The sequence below is a fragment of the Sodiomyces alcalophilus genome, assembly GCF_042370955.1.
Source record: "Sodiomyces alcalophilus JCM 7366 unplaced genomic scaffold ACRALscaffold_1, whole genome shotgun sequence".
Lineage (NCBI taxonomy): Eukaryota > Fungi > Ascomycota > Sordariomycetes > Glomerellales > Plectosphaerellaceae > Sodiomyces > Sodiomyces alcalophilus.
Window position 1 is genome coordinate 5184321 of NW_027263532.1, and position 25071 is coordinate 5209391.

Sequence of the window (25071 nt, forward strand, 5' to 3'; positions counted from 1 at the left end):
CATTGAGGGATGGACAGGGATGATTGGACGGGACATGCGCTGTGGACAGTGACGTCACTTCAATTGATGACTAATCTGGAGTATCCTCAGCTTCAAGGGCAAAGAATTCATCGACTCGAGCACCAACAGAAAACACGACAGCGACGACCCGACCACCAACATTTATTTGACGCGACAATGAATTCGGTCCCAAAACAATAGATGTTTCCCTGACTCCCGAAGCCCCTCAGAGAAGACTGTTGACCGTTTCACATTCATGTTCCTCACATCTCCCCCGACCATACCCAAAACAAGAACAGGCAGAAAAGACCGACCCGAATATCGCTAGCGGTTGCTCTCGCCCACTTACTCGTAAAACAGGAGAGCTCTGACCTCTACGCTCTCTCGCGACGGATTATCAACAGCCTCCGGGTCGACAAACGCGCAGTGCGGCGTCCTCCGCACCACGCCCTCCTCTTCCGAGTCGAAGCACTTGATCAAGAGCACCTCGTCCGGCTTCTGTCCCCCCTTGAAATACCACTGGTGCCGCTCTTCTGCCGGCCGCACCGCCCACGTTTGATTCTTCAAAACTTGAACGCCCGAGGCGCCGTCCTGGTATACTACCGATGCCTCCACCAAGTCCGCATCCTCCACGCTGCGACCGTCTGCCACCGCCAACGGGTCCTTGCGCACTGTACGGATGGGTCGCCACGCGTTCACAATCTGCCACCGCTTCGGGCTCCCTTGACCTCGTCGGATGAGCGTCTCCGCCTCCTCGGCCGGCAGGTGCTGGCGCGCCACGAGCTCGGCGCCCGCGTACGACTGGTCCACGTGCACCCTATGCAGCGGGCCGGGGTTCTTCGCGTTGCCTTCGCCTAGTCGGTGCCAGTCGGACGGGCCGCGCCGGACCCGGTGGCCGAAGATGACGACACGCGTGGCCCCCGTGCTAATTTTGTGCGTGCTTTTGTGTCAGCAGTAGAAAGGACATGCAGCGCCGCATTCACTCCACGGTCTGGCTCACGCTTGCTTATACAGCTGCTCCATCTCGGTGTAGTATCCCTCCGTGACACGGCGTTCATCGACAAACTTCGTCTCCTGGCTCTCGTGATGTACTAGCTGGAACCCGTGGCGGTCAAGGTTGTAGATGCTTTCTTTTCCAGTGATGTCCTGAATCGTGACGGAAACGGGAACTGTAGGCCGCTCATTGGTGACCTTGCCGCTGAAATGTCACATTCGTCGCCGTCCTAGTTAGGCCTTGTGCGTTCTTGGTCATTTCAAGATATCTACGAGCATACCTCCCAACGACCACTGGAATGGGCCCAGACCCGTCCCCAGGGTCACGGTAATAGTTGAGTTTTGTGCGAACGTTTCGACTGCCGAACGGTGAGGACCCCTTCTCGGACTCTGATGACGTTTTCTGCCCTGTCGAGGGCTGTTGTAGCGAAGTGATGAGGTTCATGATTTGAACAGTTCTCACAAACTCATCAGTAAGAGCAAAGGGGGAGATGGATGTCTCAAAGTCGTGGGAGGGCGTACGGAGGTCACTGTACATGTACATGCAATTGAAGTCCCTACCGGAACAACCCAACCCCTGAAGCGTGTCAGCGGGGCTCTTGTATTTACCCCACCTCCCAGCGACTCCGCACTGTGGAATGTTCCCCGCCATACCTACACGTGGATGGCGTCTAGAACACCGCCAGGTACAGTACCCCTCGCGACCCCGAGAGCTTGACCGCCTTTAGCCTTCTGTTAAGGCCAGAGCTTGACCCAATCTCCCGTATCCTCTCCATTCTCCCCCTCTCCTACACCCCTTACGCCTTTCAACCTTTCAATCTTTCCTCGAACGAACCCCGAGAACCCCAATACAGTCACCATGGTTGTTCAGATCCCTCCCGGCGGCACTATTGTCGACACCTTCAAGAAGTCGTTTGTCGACGTCCCCATCGACGCCGACAAGGACAATGCCATCTCTACGTCCGAGTTCCTTGAGGCCACCGAGTCTCTAGTTACCATCTTTGGTAGGCAGGCTGTTCCTCGCGCATTGAAACCTGACTCTTCTGACAAGCGAACAGATGTGCTCGGTGCCGTTGCCTTTTCCCCCGTCAAGTCCGACATGCTCGGCAACGTCAAGGTACGCGTGTGTCGGGCGTTGGGAGCTCAATCTTGCTTGATGTCAAGACCTACTTTCCCATCATGTTCCATTTATACTCGCCTATCGCTGATCAGCGCATGTCTAGAAAATCCGTGACCGCCTCCTTGCCGCCCCCGCCGAATCCATGAACCTCCAAGACCTTGTCCGCAATGAGATCAAGACCAAGAAACACACTGCTTCCGAGGGCCTGCTCTGGTTGACCCGGTAAGCTCCCAAACCCATATCCGTTTTTCCCTTTCTTTTGGGCCATCCCGCATGTCCTGAGGTGAGGAACCACACTGACCCCTATTCCGACTCCCAGCGGCCTGGAGTTTACCTGCATCGCCCTGAGCCAAAACGTCGCCAAACCCTCCGAGGAGCTCGCCGACTCGTTCCGCGCCGCCTACGGCACCACCCTTAAGCCCCACCACAGCTTCATCGTCAAGCCCATCTTCAGCGCCGCCATGAGCGCCTGCCCTTACCGCGCCGACTTTTACTCCAAGCTCGGCGACGACCCCGCCAAGGTCGCCGAGCAGCTCCGCGTCTACCTCGCCGCTCTGGATAAGATTGTCGGTATTCTCAAGGGCTTCCTTGCGACCAAGGATGCCAAGTGGTAGAATGGGAAAGGGGATACAGGAAGGGGACGGGAACGCATGTGAGAGGGATCAGAACCAAAGCACGAGAATGAAGAAGCCCGTAATGCATGAAAGCGATGACGGCCTTTCTATACATGGGTCGACCAGATCGAACTTATTCGTCCAGGATGAAGCATCTCGACTAGATCTAGAGCGATGTCAACACCTCAAATGGCAAGATGCAAAGCGTGTGGCATGATCATCCGGCGTTCCAAACTCGGTTGACAACCACATTCGAGAAGTCCGATGAAGATTTGGCCGGCCGGTAATGCTCTCCCCAGACCCTATGGCCCTTGTCACTACAGGCGATGGCTTCATAAACCGGCTGCCGGTCAAGTCCATATTCAGGTCATGATAGTATGACCCTACATCTAAACACTAAGATGTAGGAGAGAGGAGTTAAAGCGTATGGTGAAGAGGAACAATTCATGCTATTCACGACGAGGCCACTATCTCGTCAAGTTACTGTATGTACAATGGTCGGCTGGTCCATGCCACCCCGCAGTCATTCACGATAAACTCATGTACAACAAAACTCCGATCCACCCAGCCCCCTACGCAACGACGCCAGTGCCGCCGTTGGCCTCAATCGCCGCGCAGACGCAGTCGGCCGGGTCGACAGTATACGAGTAAGGGACATCAAGGCTACCCTCCTGCGTGATCTCAACATCCGAGTTGACAAAGATGTTATCCCGCTCGACGGCGTAGCCCGGGTCGTTGGCGTCGAGGTCGGTGACGATGGCGCGCCGGGTGTTCTCAAAGTAGCTGGACTCGACGAGCACCTGGGCGTTCTCGCGCGAGTTGATGCCCGAAGTCGGGTTGTCGATGTAGCACGAGCTGTAGATGTGGCCCGTGCCGAACCGGATCGAGGGGAGCCGCGAGTTGACGTTGACGAAGCTGTTGTGGTGGTATGTGACGTGCATCGTGCCGGCGTCCTGGTCGCCGTTGCTGCCGGAGTGGCCGATGAGCGTGCCCTTCCACTACGAGGGGAACCAGGTTAGCTTGTCATGAAAGTAAAAGACTAGAAAAAGGGTCGGGCTGGACTGTACGTGGTCGTGGAACTTGGTCCAAGAGACGGTGATCCAGTCGGAAGCACGCTTAATATCGAGCAGACCATCATAGTGGTCCTTGTCGCCGACGATGCCGTCGTTGGAGAGGTCGCAATGGTCGACCCAGATGTTGGTCGACGTCTCGATATCGATCAGGTCGCCGCCCTGGGGGGCCTGGCTCAGCTGCAGATTGCGGAGGATGACATTGTCGACCTTGTACATCCGGAACCCGCCGCCGGTAAGACCGGAACCCGCGCCGACGCCCTGAACGGTCGTGTCGCTCGGGACTCGCAAGATGTCGCAGCCGTCGATGATGCCGTCGATGTGAATCACGCCCCCAGCCGACAGGGCGTTCTCGAGTGCTCCGCAGTCGCTGACGACCACGGGGTTGCCGCTTCCACCGGTCGTGTCGGCGCCGTAACCCACCAGCTCATCCACCTGGGCGTTATTGCATTGCGCATAGGCCGCGCTGACGGCAGCGAGGAGGGCGAGAGCACTCTTGCGGGCCATTGTAAATTGGAGGAAGGGGATCAGAACTTTCGGATGTGGCTAGAATGGATGACTGTTCTGGTAAAGTTGATTCGAATGGAGTGCTGTCGAAGCAATAATCGAGGATAACTTATAAGACAAGGCATCTCGCCGAAGACTGAGAGCGCGTCCTTATATAGGCTTCGGCGAGCTTGGCTTCAGGCACGATCATTATCCGCGTCATGAGCCGATCGTCTGGTCATTCTCGCCGCAGAACAGCTGGCAGCTCCCAACGACAACCCTTCCCTTACCCGCCGTTGTATTCAACGAGTGAACTCGCCTCCGTCAAGACCGACGACCGAGCAATTCTCCACCAGTGAGAAGCATTCAATGCCACCGTGTTTCCGCCGTCAAACTCTCGGACGATCTTCTTCCATCGTTTCAGAGATCGACCATGTTCTCGGGCGATTCGACGTTGATGGTAATCAGTGCGAGTGCCGCTCCCAACAGAGTCATGATCATCCTCGGGGCTGGGAATCCACGAATCGTGACGCGTTTCAGGGATGGAGACATGGCGAGAGTTGTCGCATACTTATTAAGAAGAAACCGGGTTTGCGTCGACACCATCCTTGCCAAGGGAATCGAGGACGTGATCAGATCTCCCGGCAGCCTCTCCTATTGTAGCTAACCCCTATCACGAGGGTCGAGACGATCTACCGCCGTCTATCATCTCAAGAGATCCCCATCGGAGGCCAAGGCACACCAACCAGCTAATCCATGCTTAATCCGCTCAATAAACCCACCGCTCCTTTACCTCGCGTCTATTTATGGTACGGGCCACCATGCACGGTGCCCATCATTCCCATCTTAGGCCTTGCGCCCATCTTCATAACCCGGATTCTGTGCACGTACTGGGACGACGGCTTTCGTCCTCCAGCGGTGTTTCGAGGTAATGGTTGCTCCGACAAAATACCACTACTCTCGCAATCTTCTTTCAGGCTTTTTTTCAATATATTCTTGGGGCATTTCTACGACGACGCTGCCGGCGCGGGCGCCTCCTCGGTCTTTGAACCGTCAGGCGCATCTGCATCTCTGGCCAACCTGGCCGCCTCCTTTTCTTTCGCCTTGGCCGCCTTCTTCGCCTCAATCTGTCGCTGCTTCTCCAGCTTCTTCAGCTGGTTCTTGGTCATCTTTCCATCGCCGGCGCCTTCGCCCTTTTCGTTTCCGTCGGTTTTCGGCCTGACCACCATCGTCTTGAGGGCCTCCGACCCCCGCCAGACCAGAGGCCGACGCGACATGAACAAGTCAACCGTTTCCTCCGTGATTTTCTCTCGCCTCGCCTGGAATTCGGTACAAAACGCTGACAGTTCCTTGGCGCACCTGTGGCATGGTGAGCAAATACGCGTTTTACATGTAGTGGTAAGGGGTATGTCATTTCGCACCTCATCTTGATCTCGCCAGTCAACATCTTGCCCGAGCGGTAGTCTTGCTCGATCTGTGCAAGTTCCTCGTCGTCCTGGACCGTACGTCAGCATCTTCAGAGACAAGCATCGAGCCCGATATTCTCACCTCAAGGAAAAAGCGCAAGTACTGATAGCTGACATCAACTAGAGACCAGTTAGCACAAGATCGGGAGCTTGATGGGCATCCACTATATATACCATCTGGGTTGCCCCCTAGGGCTCTTTGTTCCTCAGCAGTCTCCCGGCCGCCGCTGAACGCATACTTCTTCATCTTCGTCTCGATCTTCTTGGGGGTATCGGTCATGAAAATAGCAGAAGATTCAACCGATGCCGACATCCTAACGAGACGGGCATGCGTCAGTCAACAGTCCGGGTGTTATAGTTGGCGACAGGTCAGTTTCCACCCACTTGGAACCAGGGCCACCAAGGGCATCAAGGAATCTCGCATGAATAAGAGATGGCTTGGCGTAATGAAGTCCTTGGGCGACATCCCGGGTCAATCGGAAGTACGGGTCTGGGGAGGGGTCAGCACTGTAGACCTAGCGGCCATCCACTTTAAAAGCAATGCCAAATAGACGATCGCTGATTCCGTTTGCATGGAATCACTTGCCTTGGTCAATGGCGCAAGGGATGAGGCAGGGGATTTGCGTAGTGACGGCATCATTGTCGCCGAAGATGTGTGGGAACGAGTTGGCAAAGGATGGAGCGGCTTGAATGGCGGCGAATCCCATCTGAAATACAGGGCATCAGCATTCGTCCATGCGACAGAGGATGTTTCCCTACCTTGCCAATGTTTGTGGAACCGTCGAATCCGAACACGGCAGAGGCTGCGTTGACGGTGATACGCTTGGCTATTCTGGTGATATTGGCGTAAATGCTTCCACCGATGTAGTCGTAACTGGGAATCGCGATGAGCATGGATATCGACTCGGGTGGCCAGGCCAACTCACTCGGAAAACATAAAGGTCCTGCGGTAGGAGTGTCAGATCAGGTCATGGCATTCGACACAGAGAAAATCCAAGGCTTGGGAGCACATACCTCTCGGGATTAAAGCCAATGGCCAGAATATCTTTAGCATTAGATCTCGCATAGGCCTTGACCTCTTCGACACTGCCAAGATGAATAGTCAGTTTTGGTTGCGCAAGCTCGAAGGAGCGAGATGGAAAGTACATACGTCCGCTTTTCCGAAAATAGGAATTTCTCGTCTGTCGTGTAGTGTTAATGTCTGGTTCAGCGTCTCCGAGTCATCGTCACGAACCATCTGTGAGCATTATCTGGGAGGTGTAAGCATCTGAGTGGTTGTATCGAAGACGACAGAATACATACCACCAACGGAGCATCAAACACATCCGAGAGCCACTTGGTGAATGTAAAGGGGCTATGTCGTCTGTTAAAATCATTCTCGAAGGAGGCCGTGGATCTGCGTACATAACGTGACCAATGTGCATGCTATCGCTGCTTGGGCCGCGACCTGGAACACAGCAAATCAGCCTCCCATCCATCGTCATGTTATTCCTCCCCCGCCTCAATCGTGACTGACCTGTGTAGAGGAAGAAAGGCTCCTTGCGCTCGTATCTGTCGAGAATGGCTTCAAAGTCACGATGGGAGAAGAAAACCCCCCGGCGCAGGAAATGGTGTGGCTTCACCCCTACAACCTTCTCGAAACGCTCCAGCAGCGCATCGTCGATGCGTTTGGTGCCGAATTCTTCGATGAGTTTCTGGGAACATGGTCAGCCGAGACCGGTAGACGAGGGAAGGACATTTCTCACATTGTAGTCAATGGCTTGGACTTTGCCATGCTCGTCGACCTGCGCAAGTCAGACTTTCATGTTCACTTCTGTCGCTTCGACAGCCACCGGGTTCGTAGATATTGCAGCCAATGCAAACAGGCCGGTTCACTGTCCAGCCCCGTCCCTCCAGCCCCAATCTCCAAAGCAAAATGGGAAGAAATAAAGCGGTAACTCGGCGGCAATCTTTTCAAGGCCCGGGCATCATCTCCGCTTCATCCCCGCTTCGAAACTGGCCATTGAGGTGGGGCGCGAGACGGGAGCAGGGAGGCAGAAGCACTCACCGCACCAGACACGTTCCACGGATCCACGGTCTGCTTCGAGGCGGCATGGCGATCTTCTCCCACAGCCTCGGGAGGTATGGTCTGCGTGGGCGCTTCGGGTTCGGCGGCCATGGTGGGCGACGGGATGCGATTCGCAAACGGCGGCGCGGGGTTCGTTGGTTATCGGATGGGATGTCGGTAGTGATGGGAGCCGGATGAGAATCTGGTACCAGATGGGCGGCGATTCCTAGAATGCACGCAGGGGTCCGACTTGTCCTTGAAAAAGAGCCCTACGCGATTCGCAGGGGAAACTGAAGAAGAACACGTCGGCGGACGACCAGCTCCATTACCCTTCTCGGCCGACGAGTTGAGTCAGTGGCGGGCGGGGAAAAGCGGCAGAATCCAAGATCAGGAGTGACCCCGCGGATGACTAAGCTGTTCCCTTGCCTGCCCCGCCATCACCGCTCCGAGATTCCATCCGTCATTTCCGTTATCTCAGTGGACATTTCCAGTGGTTCTTCGTCTCACGACAATCAATCCGACAGAGTAGTCAGGTTAGGCTGGCGGGAGGAGTGTGCACCTCTAGCAGGTGCCAGAGCCTGGACCATAGTCGGAATACAATACGGTCTTGGAGCTTTCATAAGGAAGAGGACCAACCGAAGAACATGGCGGAAACCAGAAACGCGCCCGTCGAAATGTCCAATCCGCCTCATCAAGGCATCCTTCGGCAAGAGAATTTGGTTCTGAGGACGATTTTCGGCTACGCAAACGAGAAGCACACATCGCCAAGTGCTTCCACGGGCAGTTTGCCTTCATTTCTGGGGGAATGTTTCCCCGGAAGTAGTATGAAGGATCTGTTGCTCGTCGCCATCGACGTCGATGCCCCCCAGTCCTACAACAAGGCTAACATTGAGCAACATTTGCTCCATATTGGCATCTCGATCCTTGATAGCCGACACGTTCGGGACCTCGTTCACGTCGGCACTCATGATGCACCGGTTGCTTTTGACAGGTTCATTACTAATTATCAGTTCGTCATCGGCAACTCGCATCCAGCAAGGGCCTATACCGCGTCGAAGAAATTCCTCTGGGGCGAGTCTGAACCCATTTGTCGGTCAGAACTCCAAACAAGATTTGACGGTCTCATATCAGGACGCGACTTTGTTGCCGTACTCCACGGTACCTGTCTCGACCTGCGAATTCTCAATGATCTTAACGTAACCTCTTTGTCTCGGGCGGTTTATATCTTTGATACAAACAAGGTGGCTCAGTGGCCATTGCAGCTACACTACCGTCTCAGCCTCAGAACATTATGCGAAACCCTAGGCATTCCCTTTACCTCGGGACATGCAGCTGGGAATGATGCTCATTTTGCTCTCAGGGCGCTGCTTATGCTTGCCGTAAGGGATGCGCAGCGATTAACGCGTGTCTACGGATATGCGAGTATCTCCGCCGAGGTTGTTTTACAGAGATTGCAGGACATCGCGCTGGCACCCCGGCCCGTTTCGGAAGAAGACATCTCGGCAACAGCTCGGATTGAGTCGCACCGCCAGCGGAAGGTGGCAAACTTGGAGAAGAAGTGGCTGAAAAGGGCCATGAAACAGGCGAGGAAGAAGCAAAGGCAAGCAATTGCGGGAGCAAGTGACGATTTCTCTGATAAGGAAGCCCTTGATGAGGAGGCCATACGAGCTGAAGTGTCGAGGGAAGTTTCACATTTCCTGGCCCTTGATAAAGCTGGAAAGACGGCATTTCTAAGGGATCGCTTTGCACAAAACAAAGAAAGGCAGCAACGGGCCATCGAGCAACGTGCGCAGGCAGGTAATAAAGGGTGAGGTTATTACAGCCTTTCCAGTCAAGCCCCTCATAATACACTACCTAATAGACAGGGCGCTTATACATAGCGGTACACCCACTTAAAACGTCGTCTTCAATTTCGGGTATTCCTCAGCTCGGGCCTTCAGGTCCGTAAAGATGGTCTTTGAAGCATCGGCTCCAAGACCCTCCATACGCTTCACGTCTTCATCTTCAAACTCCTCTAGCTCTTCCTTTGGCTGTTTCTTACCCTCCGTCTCGTCCTCTTTCTGGGGTCGGGTGGCCTTTTCCATGCCATGCTCTCCGACCAGAAGGACCTGGGCGTGTACAAAATCAAAATGGGCCGGCCTCGAGGGAATCCAGCGCTTCTTTTGAAATTCGTCCATTATCCTGTTGGTTCTGTCAGCTCTACAGCTTTTCTTCCGGGAAAGGAGGGTGGGGCAAGCAAAGGCGAGGACGTACTCCTGGGAAAACTCGGGTTTCTTGGGCAACTGCGCATTCGCAGGGCCCGGGTATGAGGGATTCTTCGTGCTGACGATAAAGCTCCCTTCCTCCTCGAGACCCAACTCGTTTTGCACCTCGCCCATCTCCTCGGGTAAAGTCAGCACATACACTAGGTGGCTTTCCCGTCCCGTACTCGTGATGGCGTACACACCCTCCGCTGCAGGCGTAGCAGGAGGGATATGGCTGGTTCCCTTGGTCTTGGTCTCGCGTTCGGCGCCCTTGAGGAAATCGTCCTTGAGCTGCTGGAACGAGACATGGGCCATGTCGACAAAGGCCATCAGCCGTTCCCCGGGGGATCGCGGAAGGGCCTTTTTGGGAATGACGAACAGGCGGCTGTTACCGTGGTCGCCGATGGGTCCTTCGCCGAGTCGGGCATCGGGCGCGAGGGGTCGGAGAAGAAGGTAGCTGCGGGCCACATCTTGGAGCGATTCCGGGTCGGTGACATTGACACGGGGACGGTAAAAGACGTAGATGATGCCTTTTTCCAGTATACTGGAAGGGACATTTGGGTCTTCGTGGGGCTTCTCAGCAGTGGCGGTATCCGACTGCTGTGCCTTTGTATCTTCTTGTTTACCTTCCGATCTCTCGTCCTTGGCCGGAGACTCTGTTTCAAGCTTCGCCTGGTGAGATTTGCTAGGTGTGCTTGTCGTTTTGGCTCGTTTGGCCGAGGGCGAGGTAGACTTTTTGCGTTCCAAGTCGTGTTTCTCCCCCACGCCAGGGGACTCTTCCCCTTCCTTGGTACCTTGCGCCTTGTCTCGAGCGCCTGAAGAGCGTGTTGTGACCATGATTGCGCTTCTTATGCTTGACGAGTTGTTGTGGGATTCAAAATGAATGCAAAGGAAACTGTATATAAACTGATGTCGAGGAGACCTGGGTTCAAATTCCTACGCGGGAGTGACCTCAGAGGCTGGAGATGGGGGAAGTGATAAAAACGATGATGTCATGCAAAATTCTCGAGATGCGCCTATGATTATTTTGTGGCGGCGTTGAGCTGGTCCTCTCACCGACCTTCACCTGGCTGTCTCATCATACCTTTTTCTGTTAGGTATACGCAAACTGCCAGGCACATGTTCAAGATGGGGATTCGACATGTCATCCCAAGACGGACCTGGGTCCAAGCCCTAGCACCCATCCAGAACAATACCAGCCCTAGGGTTACTGCGCTCCCTCGCGTCGCCGGGTATGCCAGCATGATGCTCGTCAAGAGCCTCCATGCTCCCACGTATCGCATGTGCCTGGGGATATCATCCCGGAACGGAATAACAGGATGCAGAAATGGTGCGCTCAGTTTGGACTTGCGATAGGTACGCGCATGTAGCAGTGGGAGGGCATTTGTAAGTCGAGCCATGGCGCCCACGGCAAACTGGACGACCAGAATATAGCATGGCAGGCGAATGAGGAGTGCCATCTCGTGGCAGAGGTAGTGTGTTCGCTTGTAGTCGATAAAATGAGACGACTTGAAGTCTAAGGCATCTTTAGGGGCACCTTTGTTCCCATTGTCCTCGGTGGCAGACGAAACCGTGAACACCAAAGGCCGAGATGGTGACAGCAAAGTTAGGGCTGTACTACAGATGACGTCATTGAATCCGATGATCCCGATGTCGCCGTGACCTGACCTAGAGAACCTGAGGAACTGCTATCAACGGGGAGTGTACGAAGTATATCTCTATACCTACGCCAGCTACCTTATGGGTTGCGTAAAAAAAAAAAAAAATGTAAATTTCATGGGCTTTTTTTCCTACAGCGAACAATGCCTGCTGGTCACGTGATCGCATAACTCGTACAGATCTGCTGTGTGTCCAATTACCCCACCCCTATCTGTGCGACTTGGGAGCCTCTTAAAGCTTCGCATGAGTGAGTCGTATTTACATGTCTACCAATTACCCTCATACTACTCACTGCAACTCATGCTGCAGCTCATTCGCCCAGCATTATTCCACACCCAACGTCAACTCTGTCCTCATAAGGCTCACGGCCTTGCCATCGCCCCTGGCACTACACTAAACCTCACCCCAAAGACCCCGTCCCCGAGCAGAACCATGGCGTCAGCCGCCGCGTCCGCAGCAGCTCTAGTCGAAGCAGCTAAGAAAGCCGCCGCCGCCCGCGCAGTAGCTGAGCACCTACTTCCCACCCACCGCCACGTCGGAATCGGCTCCGGCAGCACCGTCGTCCATGTCGTCGACGCCATCGCCGCCCAAGGGCCGGCCTTTTGGGAGAACATGACTTTCTACCCTACCGGGAGCCAGAGCAAGGGCCTCATCCGCGCCGCGGGACTACGCCTCTGCCACCTCGACGAGAGGCCAGTCGTCCCGGAGACGGGCCGGCTCGTTGCGCTAGACGTTGCTTTCGACGGCGCCGACGAGGTCGACGATGAGCTTAACTGCATCAAGGGAGGCGGTGCCTGCCTGCTTCAAGAGAAACTGGTTGCCGTGGCAGCGAAGAAATTCGTCGTTGTTGCTGGTACGAATGACACGCCGCTTTCATCCCGAACCGCCGCCCTTCGCCCTCACATTGGGGATAGGAGCTTCGGATCGTGCAAGGGAACATACTGACAATGGATAGACTACCGTAAACTGTCGCCGCGTCTCTGCACCAAGTGGAAAGCCATCCCCATCGAGGTCCTGCCCATGGCCGCCCCAGATGTCGTCGACCGCCTCACGTCCTTGGGCTCCCTGCAGCCCACTGTTCGCCCCGGTGTCCCCGGGAAGGCGGGCGAAGTCGTCACCGACAACGGCATGTGGATTATCGATGCGCCCTTTCCGCCGCTCCTCCTCGATAAGGATCTGGCATCAGCCGGTATTACCACGGGCCGTGATGCCGATGGAAACTGGGGCGTCAGCGCGCTGGCGGACGAGCTGCTGCGGATCCCCGGCATTGTCGAGGTTGGACTGTTCTACGGGCTGAACGGAGTGCAGGCTGCGGCGTTGGGCAAGACGGGACTCGCACAGAAGCCGGTTGCTGCCTACTTTGGGATGGAAGATGGGAGTGTCCAGACCAAGGTGGCCGAGCAATGAGACGTCCGTAGTAAGGGGTGCGATGCAATATCGGAACTGGGATGAGTAATGAGATATCTGAAAAGTCCACTGCGAGAGTCAACGGCTGACTGGTTAGAAACGGTACGTACATAGAGCTTCCCGTCCAATATATCACTGGCAAGGTGTTGGGAGGAAAAATGTCAAGTTGCTAGGCAGTGTATTGAATTGACTTGGTTGTCAACTTTGTCCGCCTGCCTGCCTTGGGTGGTAGTCGAATACCTTACTGTCGGTACAGTAGGTAGTTGCCCTGCCTACCGATTAGGGGCTGACAATAGCTTCACTCCATCCTCAGATATGCTTCACATTGATCCTACCCCTGATTCAACATGCCTATTGTTCTTCCCCTATTCATGGTAATTCCTAATACTCGCCTAGAAAATCCTCTCATACTTGCTCTGTGTTAACACGCAGTTTAATCGATTATATATCCATCCACCACACAAACGAAAACCAAACGATTCCGACAACAGCACTGGGAACTCAGTTACTCTAAACTCAGACTGATATGCGCTCGCAATGTTTCGACGCTTAGCCTACGTCCTCCCCCTGGCCGGGCCCTCCGTGGCCACGATGGCCGCCTGGCTTACGGATCTGGGCCCACAGTTGGTCATCCAAAACCAGTCCTCTGGCGCTTTGCAGTATAATCATTGCGGTAGCGATGCTGCCGAGGTGAAATTCCCTTCCGACAAGCCTCTCGAGTTGCGCACGAACCCTGCCCCGAAGCGAAGTACAAGTCTCGCTGGCATCGGCTGGTTCGATGCTGCCACAACCTGGGTAATGCCCTATCCCCACCTTTCCCACCTCAGACGCCTAACTTGCCATATTTCTAGGCCTGCCTCTGGTACCAAGATGACGCCAACAGGCTTGTCTACGCTCGGTATGAGTGCAATCTCACCACAAGTGAATTCGACCAGCACGAATCCGAAATCCTGAGCGAGTCCCCCGTCGCGTTCCCCGCGGGTATGAGCCTCCACAACGAAACGGGCTTGGCTGCTGAGCTGTTGGGCGCAGAGGAAGGAATCCGGGTCTACTTCCACGACAAGGACTTGTTCGTTCACGAGCTGTCGTTTCAAAACCCGACCGGTTGGCGTTACGGTGGCTTCGTCTCTTCGCAACCGGCAGCGAGCCTCTCCCTGGCGTCCGCAGCGTCGGATGACGGGGAAATCACCATCGTGTCGCCCAAAAACAGGGATTCATTCGACGTGTTTATGAATCGAGACGGTGTCCCCGGAGCCTGGCAACCCAGTGAGATGCTTTCCTTCCTTCCTTGGTTAATCTCTTGAGCAATCACTGACGACCACTCAGGTCTGTCTTCGCAAGAAGAGGGCGTGCTCCCTTCCTGGCCAGGCAACGCAACCTCCATCGCCCTCGCAGTAGATACGGAGTCCAAGCGCTCCCTCTTCTACATCGGAACGGACTCGCGCCTCCACCAAGTTACATCTTCTTTAGACGATCCGACGACATGGACACTCGAGCCTCGCCAACCCGAATCCGTTTGGCCAAGGGCTTACTCTGAGTCGGTTGACCTCGTGCTCGCCTCTCCCAGCGGCACAAACACCACCCGGCTGTACTACCAGACCTCGGAGCAGGAATTGGCTGGGGTTCACTTTGACGGCGAGGGCTGGGTTCCGGCCAGCCAGATACGCCATGTCATCCAGCCCTCCAAGTCCGCGGTTCCCGATCCCGTCCCTGCGCCCGAATCGAGAGAAAGCGCGTCCGAGGACGACAAATCTGGCCTCTCTGCATCGAAGAGGGCAGCCATAGGAGCCTCCGTTGGCATAGTGGCTGCAGTGCTTCTAGCAGTCGGTGCGGTCGTGCTCTACCGTCGCAGAAGAGCACAAAAGAAAGGCCGCGCGCGCAGGTCTCGTCGCGGGTTCCGCAACGCGGCATTCCCGCATGTGCGTCCATACAGCGAGTTTGGGACATTGACTTGGGATGACGGGGAGTCGGAGGAGCTCAAGCATGGGCGGAAGCGGGCCTGGAGTTGTTGAGCTACTCGCTCCGTCAGGTCAGTCGTGCGGCATGGGTGGACGAGTGGATGGATGTGGGAATTCCCTAAAGATATTTAGATGACGACGATGCTTCTCTCCACTGGGATCGATAGAGACTTGGAGTATGATGCGACACTCATTGTACTCATCGAGAGGTATGGGAGGATGTTCGTTCGAGAGATGTTTTAAGCCTGGACCAGTTCCTTAGGGGGTCAGCGATGCTGAGCTAGGTATACCGTGATTATTCAGAACAGAATACACTGTATACATAGTGGCCTTTTCCGCTGTAGAAAAGAAATACTTCCAAAGTCCGTTGAAAATCAGCCTCCCCTGGAGGGCCATACACTGTGTGCATACAACGTACCTACACAGTACACATCATCACGGATGACCGACGCTCTCACTGGAATCAACCGATTACAATACCAGCAACAGCCTTCACTCGCTTTCATCCACGTCGAGAGACCGCCCATGAACGAACCACCGCATCCCCGATCTATCCTTCGGGGCCATGGAGCCCAGGTTCATGCCTTGGCCTTCGTCAGGGACAATAGCCGCTTAGCGAGCGGCGATGCGGATGGCTTCGTCGTCCTCTGGGATCTCACCACACTTCGCCCAACAGCGGTATGGCGGCCACACGAGAATTCTATACTCGGGATTCAGGGTTGGGGAGAAGATCGCATCATTACGTGAGATACTCTCCATTGTTCCTTTAGAGATTCTGTAAGAGTTCGTCGACTGCTCACACTGGCTGCGGTTCAGGCATGGTCGAGACCATAAACTCGCTGTCTGGAAGATCAGCTCCAAAGACGAGGCCGGCCTCAGCAAGGCGCTACCACTTGACAGCAATGCCCCGCCTCGACCTCAGCCCTGGCTCTTGCATCTCATCGAAGTGAACACGATGAACTTTTGCACCTTTGCCTCGTGCCCGCCGTTGGCCCCGCCAGAGAACAGCGAGCCGGAGCTGTTGGTCGCGGTTCCGAACACCCTGGCCTCCGAATCCGTTAGTCCATCCTACGCCCCCTGATAAATTCTCTTTACTGGACATCCAGTCTGATGCGGAATCTCGGTGACTTAGATTGATATATTCCACCTGCCATCCCAAACCCGCCGGGACACGGTCAAGAGCCCAGGAACGAATGGCATGGTCATGGCCCTGGCCTTGCTGCATGCTCATGACCGCCTAACTCTCGTAGTCGGCTATGAGAACGGGTTTGCAGCTGTCATGCAGCTGTCCAGTGACAACAGCGGCGGAGACGGCACCTGGGGTGTTATCTACAAAGCCAAAGCCCATTCTGAACCCATCCTTTCTCTCGACGTCGCCCCGGACCATTCCTACTTCCTCACCTCAGCTGCCGATGCTATCATCGCCAAGCACCCAGTAATGGCTGCAGGTGTGGCCCAGCTCGGCGCGCCATCAGCGACTTCTGACTATCCGATCAAAGTGATCAATACCAAACATGCAGGTCAGCAGGGCCTCCGACTCCGTGATGATGGCCGCATATTCGCTACTGGCGGTTGGGATGCCATGGTCCGCGTCTACTCGAGCAAGACGCTCAAGGAGGTTGCCGCTCTCAAGTGGCACCAGGTCGGCTGCTATGCCGTCGCATTTGCCAGCGTCGTCTCCTCTGCCGCGTCGTCAGCGCCTCCAAGTGGTGCCTCTGCTGAGAAGGAAGCACCCAGCCGGGATGTCGTCCCACGGACCGGCGAGCTCAGTGTCAGGGACAGACGCATTCAACACGCCAAGACAGCTCACTGGCTTGCGGCCGGGAGCAAGGACGGCAAGATTTCACTCTGGGACGTATTCTGATGTTCGTCATTACCGAATAAGAACGGCCATAACCACCATCTCCGCGCCACTCGGTGCCAGCGACAATCTTGGACCATGAGACGTTAATTGTGTCGCACCTTGTTGTGTCAACTCAACTAATAGTCTTTGCTGTTCACGGGACACGCGCAAAGCGACCAGATGAGGTCTTCGTGTTCCTGAAGTGGTCGGGAGATGGATGCTAATATAAGCGACCACCGGGAAATCAACCTGGCGGACATAAGGACATGGAAGCACGTCGCTTCGGACCTTTGCCGGGCATTTATATGACGTCCAATATCTCATAGACCAGGACCTAGTCGGGTCCTGGATCTTGCACCACTCCGTCCGGCAACACGCAGCTCATTTCGATGGACCAGTCGGCACGGAAATACTTCCACTGAATGGAATCTCAGTCTTATACACAAAGAGGACATTAAGACTGGGAATTGGGAGAATGGACCACCATCACAGGTTGCAACTTGCGACGCCATCCGCTTCCAGACAAGTCGTGGAGGCAATGAGACAATTGGTGGATGACTCACACGTGACACCAAGGAGGGCTTTTATCGCCACCGCCTGGATGACAAATAATTACGATAAGTGTGGTGGGGTTTTCGCATCTTATCGGCTTATCATACATCGCCTCAGTCTTATCGTTCAAAATTTCCATACCCCGCCGTCCACGACCGTTGAGTACTTGTTGATAGCGTTGCCCGCACAGCTCAGATTCTCAACTCCAAATTCTTCCATCACCGGTCCCGTCTTTCATTCTTATTTTCTTGGCGTGGACATTCCACCTAGACTTCATCCACGCCTGTAATTGCGATACACGAGTGTACCTATTCCCGTTCACAAGGCCCTCAGGCCCTTTCTCAACCCCACCATGGATGCTCGTCAGGCGACCGCCGCGACAGTGCTCTGTCACAACTGCGGGGCTCCTATCGACGGCTCACTCGGTACCCTCTGCGGAGAGTGTATTCGGTTGACCCACGACATCAGCCAAGGCGTCCCGAGAGAAGCCACCTTGGTTTTCTGTCGCGACTGCGACCGTTGGCTTCTTCCCCCGGCTTCTTGGTAAGCAGCGAAACCAGCACAGCCTCCCCCTACCGTATATACATTCTTGTCGCTGACACTCCGCCTGCAGGATGGTTGCTCTGCCGGAATCCCGCGAACTTTTAGCGATCTGTCTCAAGAGACTCCGAGGTCTGTCCAGAATCCGTGTCATTGATGCCGGCTTCATCTGGACAGAGCCCAACTCGAGGCGAGTCAGGGTGAAGATCACCGTTCAGGAGGAAGTCCAGTCGGGTGTGCTTCTTCAGCAAACGTTCGAGGTCGTCTACGTCGTTTCGACACAGCAATGTCCGGATTGCAAAAAGTCTTATACCCACAACACGTGGAAAGCTTCGGTCCAGGTCCGGCAAAAAGTGACCCATAAGAGGACGTTCTTGAGCCTCGAACAATTGATCCTAAAACACGGCGCCCACCAAGATACTCTGAATATCAAGGAGATGCACGAGGGGTTGGATTTCTACTTTAGCGAGCTCAACAAGGCTTCGAAATTTGTCGATTTCCTCACTTCGGTGGCGCCAGTGCGTGTCAAGAAATCGCAGCAGCTCATCTCGCAGGTGCGTTGAAACACTCTTCCCTCTCCAACCGGCTGGATAAGAAGCTGACCACTGTCAATAGGATGTCCACACGTCTGTCAAGTCGATGAAGTTTTCCTTCGCCGTCGAGATTGTCCCCATCTGCCGCGAGGATCTCGTCGCGCTACCGATGAAGCTTGCCAAGCAGATGGGCAACGTCCATCCCATAACGCTATGCTACAAAATCGGCACGTCGCTTTACCTCGTCGACCCCAGCACACTGCAGACGGCCGACATCAGCCCGTCCGTCTACTGGCGCGCACCGTTCCCCGCGCTGGCGGACTCGAGGCAACTCGTAGAATTCGTCATCATGGACATTGAACGGACGGGGCCAACCAACGGGAAGTGGGCGCTCGCGGAGGCCACCGTTGCCAGGGCGGCCGACCTGGGCGTCAACAACACGACCTACTTTGTGCGGACGCACCTCGGCAATCTGATGCATCCCGGCGACAGCGCGTTGGGGTACATGATCACCGAGACCAACTTCAACAACGCAGAGCTAGACGCGATTGAGGCGTCTCATGCCTACGGGTCGACGATACCGGACGTGATTCTCGTGAAGAAGTTCTACCCCAACAGGAAGAAGAACCGCCGCCGCAACTGGAAGCTGAAGCGGATGGCCAAGGAGGAGGGAGAGCTGCTCGCCAAGCAGAACGTCCAGGACCGCACGGAGGAGGAGTACGAGCAGTTCCTGCGCGACGTGGAAGAGGACGAGGAGTTGAGAGCCAACATGGCGCTATACAGGGCGAGGGAGAAGAAGGCGGACCCGGATGCCATGAGCGTCGCAGAGACGGACGGCGGGGATGACGATGCGCCCAAGATTAGCATGGACGAACTACTGGACGACATGGATGAGCTGGAGATTCGGGATTAAGCGTTACGGGATATGAAAATGGGCACAGGATATGAGGTTTTGATAGATTTTGGTTCAGTAAAGTCTGATCCCGTGTGGATATCCATCGACGTATATCTATATATCCTAGTTCTTGGACTTGACTCGAGGGCTTCTAAGGCCTTTTGGCGACGTATAACTTCCAGGAAACACGTCATCTATTCATACTCTCCATATGCTACTCTAAACTCGCTATCAACGGTGGAATCAGAAAATCTTGCTCAAAACCCGAGTCACATATTCCGGCTGCTCAACCTTGTCCGACTTTTCCGCCAACGGAACCTGCTTGAAGGTCATTGACCGCTTCGCCTTCCAAGTCTTTTCCCCGCCATCATCCCCGTCGTCCTTCTTCCTTTCCTTGGTCTCCCCGTCTTCCCTCTCCGCCACATCGTCTCCGACGTCTTCCCCCCCCTCCCCAGCCGACTCGGACCTCTTCCTCTTCTTCGCCTCCCTCGTAGCCCTCACACCGTCCAAGAACTTGGCGCGCTCGACGTTCCGCACAAACTCCCTGTTCTCGCGCGTATCCCTGGAAATCTCGGCGCGCATCCTGCTGGCCCTCTCTGCGTCCTCGGCGGCGATCTGCTCGGTGAGATGCCGCCACTTGAAGCCCTTGAGGTAGACCATGTTCCAGACGTCGTCGCAGTAGTACGACCCTTTCTTCCCGCCGATGGGCCGCGCGTTGAGCAGCTCGCACGTGCGCTTGGCGTCCTTCTTGGAGACAAACTCGACCCAGCCCTCGGTGAAGAGGCGCTTCTTGTTCCCGCCGGCCTTGATGCGGCGGGTCCGCGACGCCGGGTCCTCCGGGGCGAGGAAGATGCGGTTGAGCTCGCCGAAGGGGGTGAGGAGGCTGCGGAGCTTCTGGGGTTTCATGTAGGGCGGGATGCGGGAGAGGTAGATGACGCCGGACTTGCGGAGGGCTTTTTCGGTCGCGAGGAGCTGCTTCTGGGATATACCCTTGGTCTTCTTCTTGGAGGAGGAGGGGGACTTTTCTCTTGATTGGGAGGCGGAGGTGGTAGAGTCGGGGTCTTGGGCGTCGACGTCTTTGCGGTCGGATGCATCTGCCTCTTTCTGTTTCTTCTCCTCCTCCTCCTCCTCGCTCAGGTCGACTTCGTCGTCATCGTCATCGTCGTCCCGGTCTAGTACTTTTCTCCTTTTTGAACTTCGACCGCCCTTTTGAATTTCATCGGCTTCCGAGTCGTAACCTTGACTGTGCTCGTCTTCACTGTCGTCTATTTCGAGGAACTCGTTTCGCTTCTCGGCGGCCATTTTGTGCGTTTCCTCTGATCCGGAACTCAATGCTTTATGTGACTAGAAATGGTATCAAAATGATATCGTAGCATTCGGACAGCGGTATATGTCGCAAAGGCTCGGATTGTGTTACGGAAATGCTGTCTCGATGCGGGTTTGCGGTCTGCGGTTTGCAGGTTCCATCAAATTTTTGGTGGATCCCAGAAGTTGTTCGACTGCGGCGATAAGATAACGTCTTATCTTATCTACCGAATGTACCGCTGATGCTTATCGCCAGTGCGCTGATAGCGGGGCTACTCCTCAACTTGGGCTCTGATGTCAGTGAAGCAACTAATTCTTACGACTGCAATCATTCTTCCTCATTTCCTTCTGGTTAAAGATCTTACAACTACGACACGTGAATTCTCTTGGTCTTTCAAGTACCAGCATCATATTCACAAACAGCATCAAAATGTCCGTCGAGGTCCTCACGACCGTCTCACCGACGACAAACGAACCCATCCTCACGCGGAATGGCATCTCACAAGCCGAGCTGGACGAACTCCCAAACACTTCAACCGAGGCTTTCCTGTCCTGGCGCAAGACCCCCCTTGTTGATCGGCAAGGTATCGTCAGGAAAGCTCTGAAGCTCCTGGCCGACAGGAAAGATGATCTCGCCGAGGAACTCGCCGCCCAAATGGGCCGTCCCATTGCCTATGGCGGGGCAGAGGTCATGACAGCCATCAAACGTGCCGACTACCTTCTCAAGGTCAGCGACGAGGTATTGCAAGATACGGATGGCGAGCCGGAGACGGGGTTCAAGCGCTTCATCCGGAAAGTGCCCGTGGGGCCGGTCCTCATCATCTTTGCTTGGAATGTGCGTGTCTCAACCTGCTTCCGGCCTGCTGCCCCGATTCCCCGTTGAAACGCTCACAAAGACGATATTGGTTCCATCTAACTCACACATCACCTTCACCTCCAGTATCCTTACCTCATCCTGGTCAACTCGCTTATCCCGGCGCTGTTGGCAGGGAACACGGTGATCCTGAAACCGTCGCCGCAGACACCCACAGTGGTCGAGCGGGTAGCCGAGGTCTTTGACCAGGCCGGCCTGCCCCACGGCGTGCTGCAGTACTTCCACTCCGGTTCCCCCACGCAAATCGAGTCCATCGTTCGCAACCCCAAAGTCAAGCTGGTGGCGTTTACAGGGTCGGTGGCCGGGGGCCTGGCGGTGCAGAAAGCCGCCGCGGACCGGATCGTGCATGTAGGGCTCGAACTAGGAGGGAAAGACCCGGCGTACGTGCGGGCGGACGTGGACGTGGCGTGGGCAGCGGGCGAGGTGGTGGACGGGGCGGTATTCAACTCGGGCCAGAGCTGCTGCGCCATCGAGCGGGTCTATGTCGACGAAGCGATCTACGACGAGTTCATCGCGGCGGCGCAGGAGGTGCTCCGCGGGTACCGGCTGGGCAGCCCGTTCGACAAGGCGACGCAGGTGGGGCCGGTGATCTCGCGACGGGCGCGGGAGGCGATCGAGGCGCAGGTGAAGGAGGCGCTGGAGCGGGGCGCGCGGGACGCGACGCCGGAGAACGAGACGTTTGCGAACCCGCCGGCCGAGGGCAACTTTGTCAAGCCTACGCTGCTGGCGGGGGTGGACCACGGGATGGCGGTGATGCGGGAGGAGACGTTTGGGCCGGTGATTCCCGTCATGAAGGTCGGCGGGGACGGCGAGGCGGTGCGGCTCATGAACGACAGCGAGTTTGGGCTTACGGCCAGCATCTGGACCAAGGATACGGAGAGGGGGTACGAGTTGGCGGAGGAGGTTGAAGCCGGCACGGTGTTTGTCAATAGGGCGGATTATCCCAGCCCGGTGAGTTTGTCCCTTCTTACCGTCCGTCGCGATTTCCAAGGACGACGAAAAGCAAGAGGAGTGGGCTGGAATGAAAACTGACGTGGATTATTCTAGGATCTCGCGTGGACGGGATGGAAGAACTCGGGCAAGGGCCAGACGCTCAGCAAGTTTGGGTTCGACGCATTTGTGAAGCTCAAGAGCTACCATTTGAAGGATTATCCGAAATAAGTCCAAGGACAGCTACCTCACATGTTTTAGACAAAGAGTGGAAAAACGTGCACAAATAAGGCAGGTCTCTTGTGAGATTACGATACGAAACGCTCGTGTTCAGACTGAAAGGACATGTCGGGCATTAATTCATTACACGGGAGATCGAAGCCAAGATTGCGACGCTCATTATGACAGAAATGAGGACTGACGGGGCGGGACCAAAATATCCCCTAATTAAAACAAAGAAATTTCGAACCCATCTATGCAGGGCTCGGGGTGCTTCTCTGCAAGGGCGATGAGCTGTCAGGCTGGGCACGGTCGAGATGAGAGTCAAGTGGCGGGTTTAAAGACGAGAGACGAGACGATGAAACAGGCTCTTTATGCCATTCTCTTCCCCCTGCTCTTGGCCCCGAAATGGCAAAGACGATGGGACTATGTACGAGCGAGCTCCGTTTCACCGTTTCGGCATTCAGTCGTGCGTGTATTCGTAGTTGGCTCGCATCTCCATCTCCATCTCCGGTTTCGCATCCATTCGTCGTCGCGATCCTCGGTATGTATGCGTTGGCACTTACAAGCAGCTTACGGGAGCATCCAACCTACCAGGGCGCCTGGCAGACGTACGCTAACACCGCTATCGGACTAGCCACCTTGCCACGGCGCTTGTTTCGCTTGACCCCTGGTTCCTGACGGACATGAATGCAGCAATGCGACGAATGAGAGAGCGACCAGGACACGCGGTGAGGGCCTTTGCGCCGAGAACAGCGGGCCGGAAATATCATCATGGCTCCGAAAGGGATAGGTTGAGTCGCATCGGACGCATCAGACGCATCAGACGCATGGAAAAAAGGGCGAATAGTTCAAACGTTGGTTGGTTGTTCCTTTGGTTCTTTGAGCGGTTCGCCTTCTTTGAGTGGCTCCCCCTTCAGGCTGGAATGCAGGGCGCGTGGAACGCATTGGTCTTGGACGCATGAATCTTGCGTCTTGCCTTTGCGACATTTCTTACAGCCAGTTGAAAGCGGGCGACCCAATAGTGAGACTGCCACGGCTTATGCTTAGTCGTGGATACCCAAGCTGTATATCAACCATCGTCACCCCAATCTCGATCCTGATGTTCGTGTTCTCTCACCACCCACCCAGTCTCTCTTTTCGTCTTCCAGCACTGTCGTTCTTTTTATTATTTTGCTTGGAAGAAAGAAACCCAGTGATCTGAATTAAAGCAAACAGATCCAAAAACCGACACTTTCGTTCAATCGTCCGTTTGCAGTGTCCGGACCCCAACATCCGATCATCAGCGGACTTCAACTCCACAGCCCGGAGCACCCGACCCGACTCACAGACCGATCGACTTGGGCCCTTGACCTGGCCAAGACAGTGGTACGGTACGACGCAGCTGTCAAAGAAATAAGAGTCCAGTAAGCAGAGTCAAGGAAACGAACAGTCGCAAGACTCAACAGAAACGGTCACATCGCTCCCTTTGAAGGGTCTCCCGTGGCGCACTGTTCCGAAACAGACCTTACACCAACCACCCAGCCAAATATTGTCGCACTTCTTCGTACTTTCAATCAAAAAACACACTCGCTTTCATCCCGTCGGAGGAAGCGACAAGCCGTCGAAACCAGAGCACTTGCACATCTCACCAAGCCCGGTTCGCCGTTCGCCTTGGCCGGTCTCCCGTCTGCTCACTTTTTCCGCCTCATCTTCAACGGCAAGAGTACAGGCGTGAAGCTATATCTCTCACCTCGTCCGGCCCCCACCACGAACGTCACCAGTTGATCTCGTCCTTCTTTCTCCATACACGTCGTGGCAAAGCATCGCGGGACCGAAGCACACGCCTCAGACCTCCACACCACCTACGCTCTCTCTCCCCACTCTCGTTTCCCCCCATCGCACGCAGGACGGACGCAATCACAGTCGCAGGTTGACTACATCCATCATCGTTCCTGATTGAAGGGAAGACGAGTAAAGCGGAAGGCAGGGACACGCCATCGAGACTCACAACACATATATGACGTGCCTGAAAAGGCCTCTCAGACGCACCGTCAGGATGCAGCTCGATCACAGTCTTCGCAACATCTCATCGCGAGTATGCCGCATCATTGGGAGGGAGAAAAAGCAGGACACCAGGCGGCTTGATATTGTTAGTGTTGCCCTGCCCTATCATGACCAGACACCGTGAAACTGACAATTCGTTTAGTCGGCACCATTCGACTTTCAACATGTCAACGCTTCTTTGGGAGGTATCAGTCCTGACGAGTACGTATTTCATTCCCCTCGCCCATCTTACACCTCAAATCCAGACGCATACTTCAACCCGCGAACTACC

General features: G+C 55.2%; 12 protein-coding genes across 13 annotated transcripts in view; 7 read left to right on the forward strand and 5 right to left on the reverse strand.

Moving 5' to 3' along the window:
- Nucleotides 1-46: 46 nt before the first annotated feature.
- ACRALDRAFT_1059251 (uncharacterized protein) lies at nt 47-1456 on the reverse strand. The gene is made up of 2 exons (XM_071015998.1): nt 1001-1456; nt 47-925 (listed from the first exon to the last, which is right to left on the reverse strand). The coding sequence occupies exons 1-2, from the start codon at nt 1021-1023 to the stop codon at nt 346-348; spliced, it is 603 nt and encodes a 200-aa protein (XP_070880087.1). The 5' UTR covers nt 1024-1456; the 3' UTR covers nt 47-345.
- A 396-nt stretch (nt 1457-1852) lies between these two features.
- On the forward strand, nt 1853-2727 carry ACRALDRAFT_2096525 (uncharacterized protein; the record flags this gene model as incomplete). The annotated part of the gene is made up of 4 exons (XM_071022786.1): nt 1853-1997; nt 2052-2110; nt 2217-2335; nt 2433-2727. The coding sequence occupies 4 exons, from the start codon at nt 1853-1855 to the stop codon at nt 2725-2727; spliced, it is 618 nt and encodes a 205-aa protein (XP_070880088.1).
- Nucleotides 2728-3299: 572 nt separating this feature from the next.
- On the reverse strand, nt 3300-4304 carry ACRALDRAFT_1025551 (polysaccharide lyase family 1 protein; the record flags this gene model as incomplete). Its single annotated transcript, XM_071014758.1, has 2 exons — nt 3300-3725; nt 3795-4304. 2 exons carry the CDS (start codon nt 4302-4304, stop codon nt 3300-3302), a joined length of 936 nt encoding a protein of 311 aa, XP_070880089.1.
- Nucleotides 4305-5101: 797 nt separating this feature from the next.
- On the reverse strand, nt 5102-8136 carry ACRALDRAFT_1059245 (uncharacterized protein). The gene is made up of 16 exons (XM_071015997.1): nt 7797-8136; nt 7495-7533; nt 7266-7443; nt 7154-7196; nt 7052-7103; nt 6984-6999; nt 6900-6930; nt 6764-6835; nt 6676-6693; nt 6509-6623; nt 6336-6456; nt 6134-6239; nt 5924-6063; nt 5832-5869; nt 5705-5778; nt 5102-5642 (listed from the first exon to the last, which is right to left on the reverse strand). The coding sequence occupies exons 1-16, from the start codon at nt 7905-7907 to the stop codon at nt 5291-5293; spliced, it is 1506 nt and encodes a 501-aa protein (XP_070880090.1). The 5' UTR covers nt 7908-8136; the 3' UTR covers nt 5102-5290.
- Nucleotides 8137-8440: 304 nt separating this feature from the next.
- Nucleotides 8441-9530, forward strand: ACRALDRAFT_1066551 (uncharacterized protein; the record flags this gene model as incomplete). The annotated part of the gene is made up of 2 exons (XM_071017360.1): nt 8441-9469; nt 9510-9530. The coding sequence occupies 2 exons, from the start codon at nt 8441-8443 to the stop codon at nt 9528-9530; spliced, it is 1050 nt and encodes a 349-aa protein (XP_070880091.1).
- Nucleotides 9531-9688: 158 nt separating this feature from the next.
- On the reverse strand, nt 9689-10876 carry ACRALDRAFT_2039571 (uncharacterized protein; the record flags this gene model as incomplete). Its single annotated transcript, XM_071020969.1, has 2 exons — nt 9689-9977; nt 10050-10876. The coding sequence occupies 2 exons, from the start codon at nt 10874-10876 to the stop codon at nt 9689-9691; spliced, it is 1116 nt and encodes a 371-aa protein (XP_070880092.1).
- Nucleotides 10877-12130: 1254 nt separating this feature from the next.
- On the forward strand, nt 12131-13105 carry ACRALDRAFT_1066549 (uncharacterized protein; the record flags this gene model as incomplete). The annotated part of the gene is made up of 2 exons (XM_071017359.1): nt 12131-12551; nt 12654-13105. The coding sequence occupies 2 exons, from the start codon at nt 12131-12133 to the stop codon at nt 13103-13105; spliced, it is 873 nt and encodes a 290-aa protein (XP_070880093.1).
- Nucleotides 13106-13630: 525 nt separating this feature from the next.
- Nucleotides 13631-16927, forward strand: ACRALDRAFT_1078468 (uncharacterized protein; the record flags this gene model as incomplete). 2 transcript variants are annotated; one of them, XM_071018779.1, is made up of 7 exons in its annotated part: nt 13631-13900; nt 13957-14371; nt 14432-15024; nt 15196-15272; nt 15408-15806; nt 15880-16120; nt 16196-16927. In XM_071018779.1, 7 exons carry the CDS (start codon nt 13643-13645, stop codon nt 16925-16927), a joined length of 2715 nt encoding a protein of 904 aa, XP_070880094.1. The 2 variants fall into 2 exon arrangements, with proteins under 2 accessions (XP_070880094.1, XP_070880095.1); XM_071018780.1 differs by lacking the exons at nt 13631-13900; nt 13957-14371; nt 14432-15024; nt 15196-15272 and having other exon boundaries at nt 15589-15806.
- An 883-nt stretch (nt 16928-17810) lies between these two features.
- On the forward strand, nt 17811-19444 carry ACRALDRAFT_2024935 (uncharacterized protein; the record flags this gene model as incomplete). Its single annotated transcript, XM_071020272.1, has 3 exons — nt 17811-18001; nt 18072-18552; nt 18614-19444. 3 exons carry the CDS (start codon nt 17811-17813, stop codon nt 19442-19444), a joined length of 1503 nt encoding a protein of 500 aa, XP_070880096.1.
- A 225-nt stretch (nt 19445-19669) lies between these two features.
- Nucleotides 19670-20728, reverse strand: ACRALDRAFT_205092 (uncharacterized protein; the record flags this gene model as incomplete). Its single annotated transcript, XM_071021595.1, has 1 exon — nt 19670-20728. The coding sequence occupies one exon, from the start codon at nt 20726-20728 to the stop codon at nt 19670-19672; it is 1059 nt and encodes a 352-aa protein (XP_070880097.1).
- A 322-nt stretch (nt 20729-21050) lies between these two features.
- ACRALDRAFT_1045773 (uncharacterized protein) lies at nt 21051-23091 on the forward strand. The gene is made up of 3 exons (XM_071015409.1): nt 21051-21566; nt 21672-22556; nt 22653-23091. The coding sequence occupies exons 1-3, from the start codon at nt 21162-21164 to the stop codon at nt 22764-22766; spliced, it is 1404 nt and encodes a 467-aa protein (XP_070880098.1). The 5' UTR covers nt 21051-21161; the 3' UTR covers nt 22767-23091.
- Nucleotides 23092-24792: 1701 nt separating this feature from the next.
- Nucleotides 24793-25071, forward strand: part of ACRALDRAFT_2024938 (uncharacterized protein) — a gene marked incomplete at both ends in the record, with an annotated part of 901 nt that continues 622 nt past the window's right edge. Inside the window, 2 exons of the mRNA XM_071020273.1 lie at nt 24793-24885; nt 24943-25001. Of these exons, the coding sequence (XP_070880099.1) occupies nt 24793-24885; nt 24943-25001 (152 nt within the window). The remainder of the gene's footprint in view (nt 24886-24942; nt 25002-25071) is intronic.